General features: G+C 35.6%; 1 protein-coding gene across 2 annotated transcripts; it reads left to right on the forward strand.

Moving 5' to 3' along the window:
- Window positions 1-2,582: 2,582 nt before the first annotated feature.
- LOC112013075 (uncharacterized) lies at window positions 2,583-11,120 on the forward strand. 2 transcript variants are annotated; one of them, XM_065776699.1, is made up of 9 exons: window positions 2,583-2,746; window positions 2,856-2,978; window positions 3,478-3,675; window positions 3,909-3,987; window positions 6,773-6,918; window positions 8,822-8,935; window positions 9,777-9,908; window positions 10,556-10,669; window positions 10,782-11,120. In XM_065776699.1, the coding sequence occupies exons 1-9, from the start codon at window positions 2,693-2,695 to the stop codon at window positions 10,830-10,832; spliced, it is 1,011 nt and encodes a 336-aa protein (XP_065632771.1). In that variant the 5' UTR covers window positions 2,583-2,692; the 3' UTR covers window positions 10,833-11,120. The 2 variants fall into 2 exon arrangements, with proteins under 2 accessions (XP_065632771.1, XP_023901237.1); XM_024045469.2 differs by lacking the exons at window positions 2,583-2,746; window positions 2,856-2,978; window positions 3,478-3,675; window positions 3,909-3,987 and adding exons at window positions 4,846-5,018; window positions 5,129-5,251; window positions 5,751-5,948; window positions 6,182-6,260.

The following is an 11,120-nucleotide window of genomic DNA, read 5'->3' on the forward strand; positions in this document are numbered from 1 at the left end:
ATACGATTCTACTTATAGGGAACAACTTTTTTTTTTTTTTTGAAGTTCTACTCTATAGATGAATCATTTAAATTTGTTTTAGCTATTTTTGTTTCAAACCAAAAAAAAAATAAAAATATTTCAGCTTTTCAATTTTGGGGTTTTGAAAAAAAGTGGCCAACGCGAAAATGCACATATATTACGTTTACAAGATTGAAAATCATATTTTTAGTATAATGGTCACTCCATAAATATAGGTGTTTGTAAGGTGTTAAAGATAAGGGTCCGGGATTTCAAGTCTCCAAAAAGAAGTTTCGTACTCATATATACTACCAATGTAATTTTGACCTGAAAAGTTCTATCTAAATGGACACAATATATAGTAGTTTATAAGATGATTCACTTCAAAAAAAAAAAAAATATATATATATATATATATAACATAATTCACTTGTATTAAATGACATGATTCATTCACAAGGAAAATTTACTATTGACAATTGAAATCCTCTTGATCATTTTTGAAGAAAATCTTTTCGACCCACTACATAACAATTAAAATTTACATGTATTTGTAGTCACGTAACAATTTTATATGGTCTTATTAATTGTGTGAGTTTAAGGAGGTTCTTCCAAACCTTTAAGGGTGTCCAAGCCAACTGAAGACCTAACCCACCTATCACTCTCGACCATATTCAACCAACTTGCCACTTGAACCAACTATTATAGTGGTCAATGGTGGGTCTCCACCCTCAAAATCTGAAACTGGCAGGTTAGTCGGTGGTTTGCTCCTCCAACACTTGAGATAATCGACTTGACCATGAAAACTAACCAATCCGATGAGGTATAAGAGGATGGGTTGAAGTCTCTTGCCCACTATGCCAACATCGTGCTTCCGTCTCTGTCTCGACTCTTAGCGGGACCTAAGGTAAGAACAATCATCATATAGCGAATGCCATAAGATTAAGGTCCGTTTGGTAGCGGTGGAAAACCACCAGATCCAATGAGATCTCCACCATATTTGGTGGAGATCTCACTCGATTTGGTGAGTTCTCACTATATTATTTAAAAAAAAAAAAAAAAAACAAAAAACAAAAACAAACAAACAAACACATACATATAAGGGAGAGTAAAAGAGATCCTAACACAAAATCATTAGGGATGGCAATTTTTACCCGACCCGCGGGTACCCGGCCCGGTCCGACCCTAATGGGCCGGGTTTTACCCGGTCCGATTAGGAATAGGGTCGGGTATGGGTTTAAAAAAAAAAACCCGAAGCGAGTCCGGGTCGGGTCCGGGTTTTCTAAAAAAACCCGAGACCCGGCCCGTTTAAAAACCCGGTTTCCTAAATTACAAAAATACCCTCCCTATATATATATAAACATATCTAACCCTAATCAATCCCTCATTTCATTTTCTTCAGCCTCCCTTCCTCTCCATCGCCTCCCTCCCTCATCATTTCAGCCTCCCTCTCCCTCGCATCCCTCCGCGTTTCTCTATCTCTCTCTAACCCTCTTTTGCGCTCCTCTGTCTCTCACTTACTCTCTCCAAGGTTATACTCTTCTCTTTATCCTTTGATTTCCAAAAATTTTGAATCAATTTCCATTTCCAATATTTGAACTGTTAAAATCGTGTCAATTTCTTCACAGATCGGAAATCCTCAGTGATCTAATCGTCGCGAAAAGCTTCAGTGAGCGAGAAAAATGGGTCAGATCCAGTACTCCGACAAGTACTTCGATGACACTTACGAGTATTGGTATTTTGCAATCTTTGTGAGGTCAGCTGGTCAGGCGATTATTGCTGAAGCTACTGTCTGAGTTCTTTTTTTTTTTTGGGTTCATTTCCTCTTATAGTTTTTGTTTTTGGGTATTTGATGTTTGAGAATTCATGTAAGGATCGGTTCATAAATAGAGTTTTGTTTCCTCTATTTTTTATGTTTATTTATTATTTATTGTCTAAAAATCTCATTTCAGTAAGAGTGTAAGACTGATGCTTCAATGTTTATTGATTTGTATTTGTGTTGCTGTTGCTGTTGCTGTATTTGTGTTGCCGTGTATTTGTGTTGCTGTTGATGTTTGTGTTTGTGCTTGTATTTTTTTATTTATTATTTAAATTAATAAGATTAGTCGAATTGGGCCACGGAATAGGCAGTGCAGGCTTAACGTAGGCAAAAATAAATTTGGGCTTAAATTTTTTTTTTGGTTGGGCCACGAATTGGGCCCAATTCCTAAACGGGGCCCGCGGGGCCCGTGGAGCCCGGCTGGGGCGAGTCCGGGCCCCGGGAAAAAACCTGGTACCCTAAACGGGCCGGGTCCGGGCCACGGATCTTGCCCCGCGGGTCGGGTCCGGATATGAAAAAACCCGGCCCGAACCCGACCCATTGCCATTCCTAAAAATCATACCATAATTTCACTCAAAAACTATGGTAAAATAACTTAAGACTATTAATTGCATATACGTATCATTCTTTTTTTTTAATCTAAATTTTGTAATGCAATTTATTCATTTGTTATTATAATATATATAAGTTTATGCTATTTACATACAAATCGGCGTCGACTCAACAAAAAATTTTCATAAAATTATGCTATTTACATAAAATTTTTCAGATTTTTAAAACAAAAACGGCGTCGACTCAAGAGTTTTACAAAAGCATTTGGATACACCTTCTTGTCTCCGCAGAGCCGCAGAGAGAGCAAAAAACAGAAGAAAAATGGCGAACGAATTGGAGGAATTAATCGGTTTTCTCTCATCCCCATCTCCTCAAGTAAGCTCCCTTCATCAAAAAAAAAAAAAACCCAAATAATTTCCAACCAACCAAACAGCCCACAAAAAGATTTGTAACAACCTCGTATTTGTTGTTTGTGTGTGAATAGATTACGAAGGCAGCTGTTGATATAGTTCGGGGATTAACAGGCTCAGAGGATGGGTTGAAGTCTCTTGCCCACTATGCCAACATCGTGCTTCCGTCTCTGTCTCGACTCTTAGCGGGACCTAAGGTAAGAACAATCATCATATAGCAAATGCCATAAGATTAAGGTCCGTTTGGTAGCGGTGTTTAAGTATTGTTCAGTTTTCAATATTGTGAAAATACGAGTTTGAGTGTTATAGAAATATGCGGCAAAAGTGTGATTGTTATTTAAACAAAGTGATGTTAGTGGTGGGTCTAAGAATTTATGTTGTTTTAATCTCAACTTGACACACAAAAAAAAAAAGGGTTTTTGTACCAAGCATTGCTGTTAGCCAATTAGCTAGAGCTCAAACTACACTTCCCAGTTCCTGTTTTCTATAATGATGGGATAAAGGGCAAGTTTGTGGGTTCAAGTTCAACTGGGTGTGTTTGTAACTTATGAATTGTAATGATGAAAGTATAGAATGGATGGCTATAGAATTTGAGTGTTTGATTTGGTGCCAAGAATAACTATTTGTGTTAGTATTTTAGTATTTGTTAAGTAATGAAGTGGAGTGATATGGTTTTGGTTTGATATATAAATGTAGGAGGTGTCAGAGCCTGCAGCAGAAGCTCTTGTGAATCTTTCACAAGACACGGATCTAGCGCGGAAGATGGTTGAGATGGGAACGGTTAAAATTGCCATGGAAATTTTGTACAAGCCAGAGTCTGGCATTAGTAAGTTGCTGGTTATGCTGCTAGTTAATCTCACACAGTTGGATGCTGGTATTGCTTCGTTGCTTCAGGTATGTTTTGTGTAGTTTATTATGTGATATGCCAATTGTTTTTGCAGTCTGTATCGATAGAAATTGTAAAGCATAATTTTTGAGGCAATTGCAGTCTACCAAAGAATTTTCTGCTATTTTTGGCGAAGCATAGCAATTATTTATTTTTCTTGTCAGTAGTGCATGATTATATCATCCTGTGCCTTGATATAGAAATATCTCTTACTGATTGTGGGAATTCTGCTTGTTGTTAGACTGAAGATGAGAAGATGAATGGACTGTATGTTATGAAGCTTGTGAGATCATTCTGTAGATCTTCCAGTGAAACTAGCGGTTTGTGTTCATTTTTTTTTTTTAATGATTCACTTCAAAAAAAAAAAAAATATATATATATATATATATAACATAATTCACTTGTATTAAATGACATGATTCATTCACAAGAAAAATTTACTATTGACAATTGAAATCCTCCGGATCATTTTTGAAGAAAATCTTTTCGACCCACTACATAACAATTAAAATTTACATGTATTTATAGTCACATAACAATTTTATATGGTCTTATTAATTGTGTGAGTTTAAGGAGGTTCTTCCAAACCATTAAGGGTGTCCAAGCCAACTGAAGACCTAACCCACCTGCCACTCTCGACCATATTCAACCAACTTGCCACTTGAACCAACTATTATAGTGGTCAGTGGTGGGTCTCCACCCTCAAAATCTGAAACTGGCAGGTTAGTTGGTGGTTTGCTCCTCCAACACTTGAGATAATCGACCTGACCATGAAAACGATGAAGTATATGAGTTTTCTAGTGAGAAATCGGTGGAAAACCACCAGATCCAATGAGATCTCCACCATATTTGGTGGAGATCTCACTCGATTTGGTGAGTTCTCACTATATTATTTAAAAAAAAAAAACAAAAACAAACAAACAAACAAACACATATACATAAGGGAGAGTAAAAGAGTTTCTAACACAAAATCAATCCACAACTTCACTAAAAAACTATGGTAAAATAACTTAAGACTATTAATTGCATATACGTATCATTCTTTTTTTTTTTAATCTAAATTTTGTAATGCAGTTTATTCATTTGTTATTATAATATATATAAGTTTATGCTATTTACATACAAAACGGCGTCGACTCAACAAAAAATTTTCATAAAATTATGCTATTACATAAAATTTTTCAGATCTTTAAAACAAAAACGGCGTCGACTCAAGAGTTTTACAAAAGCATTTGGAATTTTGGATACACCTTCTTGTCTCCGCAGAGCCGCAGAGAGAGCAAAAAACAGAAGAAAAATGGCGAACGAATTGGAGGAATTAATCGGTTTTCTCTCATCCCCATCTCCTCAAGTAAGCTCCCTTCATCAAAAAAAAAAAAAAAACCCAAATAATTTCCAACCAACCAAACAGACCACAAAAAAAAATTTGTAACAATCTCGTATTTGTTTGTGTGTGTATAGATTACGAAGGCAGCTGTTGATATAGTTCGGGGATTAACAGGCTCAGAGGATGGGTTGAAGTCTCTTGCCCACTATGCCAACATCGTGCTACCGTCTCTGTCTCGACTCTTAGCGGGACCTAAGGTAAGAACAATCATCATATAGCAAATGCCATAAGATTAAGGTCCGTTTGGTAGCGGTGTTTAAGTATTGTTCAGTTTTCAATATTGTGAAAATACGAGTTTGAGTGTTATAGAAATACGCGGCAAAAGTGTGATTGTTATTTAAATAAAGTGATGTTAGTGGTGGGTCTAAGAGTTTATGTTGTTTTAATCTCAACTTGACACACAAAAAAAAAAAGGGTTTTTGTACCAAGCATTGCTGTTAGCCAATTAGCTAGAGCTCAAACTACACTTCCCAGTTCCTGTTTTCTATAATGATGGGATAAAGGGCAAGTTTGTGGGTTCAAGTTCAACTGGGTGTGTTTGTAACTTATGAATTGTAATGATGAAAGTATAGAATGGATGGCTATAGAATTTGAGTGTTTGATTTGGTGCCAAGAATAACTATTTGTGTTAGTATTTGAGTATTTGTTAAGTAATGAAGTGGAGTGATATGGTTTTGGTTTGATATATAAATGTAGGAGGTGTCAGAGCCTGCAGCAGAAGCTCTTGTGAATCTTTCACAAGACACGGATCTAGCGCTGAAGATGGTTGAGATGGGAATGGTTAAAATTGCCATGGAAATTTTGTACAAGCCAGAGTCTGGCATTAGTAAGTTGCTGGTTATGCTGCTAGTTAATCTCACACAGTTGGATGCTGGTATTGCTTCGTTGCTTCAGGTGTGTTTTGTGTAGTTTATTGTGTGATATGCCAATTGTTTTTGCAGTCTGTATCGATAGAAATTGTAAAGCATAATTTTTGAGGCAATTGCAGTCTACCAAAGAATTTTCTGCTATTTTTGGCGAAGCATAGCAATTATTTATTTTTCTTGTCAGTAGTGCATGATTATATCATCCTGTGCCTTGATATAGAAATATCTCTTACTGATTGTGGGAATTCTGCTTGTTGTTAGACTGAAGATGAGAAGATGAATGGACTGTATGTTATGAAGCTTGTGAGATCATTCTGTAGATCTTCCAGTGAAACTAGTGGTTTGTGTTCTTTTTTTTTTTTTTCAACTCAAGTTGTTTCATATGAATATATGATTTTAGATGAATAAACTTTGTTCCTTGTGGTGGTAGTAGATTTGAGTACTGGCAATACTCCCAGTTGGTACACAACAATGGAAGAGAATAACCATAGTTATACATAGAATCATACATGGTTTTTCCACAAAAGGTTTCTAGGTTGTTCTGAGACCACCTTAGGTTATTGTTTTAAGCCAATTAAATCTTGGCAATGTCTTAGAAAGTATAAAAAAATTCTAAATTTTCTGACCTCATTTTATGGACTTTATCTTTCTAGCTGAAGATTACATGATTATTAGATTATTCTTCATTGAAGTTCACAGAAAAAGAGTACTGCTGTTTAAGAAAGTTCTAAGTTTATTTTCTTTAATATATTCTTTTGTGTTATAATTTTTGTTTATCTTGGTTTGCAAATTTGAACTTTCATTTTTTTACCCCACAGTGTTGGTCTGAGATTTTCATTGCACATCTACCAGATGATCCATTTGAACATGTTGCTTCCATACTTGTAAACATATCAAAGCAGGAAGCAGCAAGGAAACTTTTACTGGACCCTAAGCGAGGGCTTCTGAAGCAGATTATTAGACAGTTTGATTCGAGTAGTCCATTGAGAAAGAAAGGGGTATGTTCCATACAAAAGGACTAATTTTTTCCTTGACAACTTTAAAACAGAATGTTGTTTACTCTTAACATGCATATTAGGAGGTATATATAATCCTTTTGATTAGTTACAATTAACTATGAAAGAAGCAGGAACTAGAAAATGATGATCCTCACTTTTTGCAAAGAGCCAATTAGCATTGGTTTCTCTAAGCAGATAATAGTTACAACAAATCATGACCCCCCGAAACTCTTGCTTGTTGTATTAGCAAACCTGTCTTTTTTACGATCTTGTAGTTTGAACTTGTGCATGATAAACTTGATGCATGTTTAGAATAAATAGTCTTAAGTTACCTGGGTTTTTTCTTAGAGTAAAATTTTATTATAACAAAGGAAATGACAACCAGCACACTGGAATCAAAATTACGTAAAAGTTCATAAACCTAAAAATTCTAGCAAGCTAGAGAAAGAATGACCACTCATAGTAGCCATCCACTCATATAAAGTGCGCAAAGAGATCAGCTTCACTGCCAGCATGGTTCATTCAGTGTCTTCAAATGTCCAGCCATTTCTTTCCCTCCAAATGATCCACGTTATACAAAGAGGGATAGCATTCCAAATATCCCCATTATGTCTAGCAAATCACCCCTTCCAACAAGTCAATAAATCCACCACCCTCATAGGCATATCCCAATGTACCCCAAATAAAGAAAGAGCTAGGGCCCAAAGTTCTCTGGCCATAGAGCAATGTAACAATAATTGATCAACAGAGTCTCCATCTTGCTTACACATACACCACCAATTAACTAGAATAACACCTCTCTGCCTTAGATTTTCAGTTGTGAGAATCTTCCCTAAAGCGGCTGACCAGGCAAAAAAAGCTACTTTGAGAGGAGCTTTTACCGTCCAAATACTCTTCCAAGGAAAATCAGCGTCACCCCCACCATGCAGCACTTTATAGAATAACTTGACTTAAAAGAGCTTGATTCTTATTGGCTTCCAACAGATAGAATAAATCAGAGAAAGGAAGTCTGTTATCATTCCTTGCTCCCAATCATGCAAAGCTCTATAAAAGGAAATGTCCCATACAATCTGATCCACCCTCCACCTCATTAAATCTGCTACTGCAGCATCCTTCCTATGAGCAATAGTATAGAGCCTTGGAAACGTCTATTTAAGAGCTCTATCCCTGCACCAGGTAATTTTTTTTTTTAGTTTTAAAGTTTCCTGGTGATAAAATAAATCATGTATAGATATATCTAAACTTGCTGATCTCACAGATGCTACACTTTAGGGGCTGTCTTCTGCTGTAATGGTAAAGTCTTTGTCTACCAAGTGCAAGTGTGGGTTTCAGTAATCACTTCATGAAAAAATGATGAAGTGCAAGATTGTATTCAAACCACCTCAGGAGTCAGGACCCCACCTAGGTGACCAGCAATGATTAATGATCTGAATTAAATATTCTTGAAGACTTTGAAGTGTGATGGCCAAATGAACCTGGCTATTTCTGAAAAACTTTGGCTTGGCTTGTTAAGAGGTTTTTTCCACTTTTTAGAAAGACCAAGCTTAATTAGAGATAGCTTATACATACAGTGTGACAGCAAACTCCTTTGTGATAATATTTCCAAGAAAACAATAAGCGACAGATATATATATATATATATATAGAGAGAGAGAGAGAGAGAGAGAGAGAACTAGTAAGTAGTAAGTTATGAGAGGGCATTTCTTATCCTTCTGGCAGATCATAGATTGGGTGAATAGTGAGCTTGGTTCATCTTGTGGAACTTGAGCAAGCGATTGTAACAAAGTTTTCTGTGGCCACATTTGAGCACCCAACATCAATGCCTATTCAAACAAATTTAGCTTTAATAGTCTCCTTCTTAGCAGCTTATGTGAAGTAGGATTTTCCCTTTTTTGGCTTTCAGGTTTCTGGAACTATTCGCAACTGTTGTTTTGAAGCTGAGAGTCAGCTACAGAATTTGCTTTTAATATCAGAGTTTCTTTGGCCGGCTTTGCTTCTACCAGTTGCTGGCAACAAGGTAATTTTTATCTTTTCACTTTTCTTGACTTTATAAAGCATTCATATTTTATTAAATTGGTTAGGAAGCACTTAACTCTTTAATTAGTTGACTATTAAAATATGAGACAAAACTTGGATACAGTATCTTAAGTGCTGTTCCTTAGGTTCCTCTTAAGATTTAGCCATGTGGCCATTTAACTAAAAAATACACTTCCTTCCCATGAGAAAAATCCACATGGCAGAATCTTCAAATGAGAATATAAGGAACGGCACTTAAGTACTGTACCTAAGTCTTGCTCTAAAATATGGGCAAAACTTTCTAATTTTCAAAATTGTTGTGGTATTGCTTTATATCCAATTGTACCCAATTACAGGTTACTTTATTTGTTTATAAATTCATCTTCAATGACTAAGTTCCATGGATACAGAAAGAAGGCCTCTAGTATCTTCTGCTCAAGTAGAAGCCCTCTATTATCTTAATGCTGTTTTTGTGGACTTGAAGCATGTAATTACTCAAAACAAAACTTGATGATCATGATTGATTGCTATACAAACTTGCAATATGGAATATTTTGTACTGAGAAAACATAAGAATGACAGTATTTTAAAGTGATAAAAACCATATAGTTATTCACTTTATTTTGCTTTATCTTTTGCAATGATTTCTTTTAGAATTTGCTAATTCTACAAATTTAAATTGATAGAGTTTGCTGAAAACTTCTTTTATAATTACAAAACAGTATTTACTCTTCTTTGTGTTTTCCATTTGCAATCTTCAACTATTTCTTTTTCTCCCTTTTGCTTTTTTGAGTATACTAATAAGTTGCTTTATTTCCATCAACCTGGTGAATTGTTCCCAGATTTATAATGAGAAGGACACATCGAAAATGCCACTCGAGCTTGGGAGTGCACTCTCGATTGAGCGTGAACCAGTTACGGATCCTGAAATTCAAGTCCAAGTACTGGAGGCTATATACTTGATCACATTACAGGTCAATTAAGGACCATCAATTTTCCTTTTCAGATGAAATTTGTCAGTATATTTATCTATATAGATTCTACCAGCATATAAAATTGTCTAGAACACCACTTCAACTATAAAACTCAGACATCTATAAGAAAAAATTATTATTATTATTTTTCCAGTGTTCGAACAAGAATATGTGGAGCTTTTTTCTCTTACTGCTATTGAGATTAGAGCTGATATACAGTTGGTTTTACATTTTAATAGTCTCAGGTTATTGGCTTTTTAACAAAAATCATCAATAGATCTGAAATGGCTTTCATTACTTGCTTTTAAAATTTAATCCCAAGTATAATGCATTATTATATATTTATTTTGACATTTTAAATTTAAAAGATTAGGCAAAAATTTTGGTTGCAAGCTCATTCCCAGCATCTGCTAGTGAAGTGGTTCTCCTATTGTGCTATTTTTATTAAGATAATACATAATATGAATCCTTGGAGCTCTATATGACCAGCCTATGTGGAATGATTATAAATCTAGGCATTGTCCTTATTTGGAGAATTCTGGATGCTTTCCAAGAAATGCTAGTTTCATTGTCCTTGCTGATTTCTAGCTTGTTACAACCTACTGGCAAACAGTAATGCTCAATCCATTCTTTTCATATATTTTCAGGATGCAGGTCGAAGAGCTTTTTGGTCTGTCAATGGACCAAGAATACTTCAAGTGGGGTATGAGGACGAGCAAGACCCGAAAGTAATGGAAGCCTACGAGCGAGTTGGCTCCTTGGTATGCAAAGTTCTTTCCGCACACATTCTTTCCTTTCTTTCATTACTATGGCTTCTTTCGTATGCATTTCAATATTGCTACTAATATCAATTGCCCTCTTATTGTTTACCAGCTGGTTGATAACAGTGGCACAGAGGAACCATCCACTGAGAAATCAAATTAGCAGTTGTTTTTGTCCATTCATACATGAACTCAATGCTGGTATTGAAGGGTAATGCATCTCATACCAGTCAGTCATTTTATGGATATAGGTGTCAGCATAATAGTTAGGAAAGATGTCCACAACATGTATTTTAGATATTTGAGGCAATTGCCATTTTTTAGCTTTTGAAGAAATCTGCCTAATCAGTTTCTTTTTGTTTGCCCCTTACATTGGTTTGTAGTGCCCCTCAAACCAAACCCAGTTTTCTTTTTGGTATTTAAATTAAATACTATCTAAGATTTTGATCCA

Source organism: Quercus suber, unplaced genomic scaffold (assembly GCF_002906115.3).
Source record: "Quercus suber isolate HL8 unplaced genomic scaffold, Cork oak 2.0 scaffold_140, whole genome shotgun sequence".
NCBI classification, from domain to species: Eukaryota; Viridiplantae; Streptophyta; class Magnoliopsida; order Fagales; family Fagaceae; genus Quercus; species Quercus suber.

Coding starts and splice junctions, on each gene's coding strand:
- LOC112013075 (XM_065776699.1), top strand. CDS start 2,693: ATGGCGAACGAATTGGAGGAATTAATCGGTTTTCTCTCATCCCCATCT. Junction 3,988..6,772: donor ATCTTCCAGTGAAACTAGCG/GTTTGTGTTCAT, acceptor CACATCTACCAG/ATGATCCATTTGAACATGTT. Junction 8,936..9,776: donor TACCAGTTGCTGGCAACAAG/GTAATTTTTATC, acceptor AATTGTTCCCAG/ATTTATAATGAGAAGGACAC.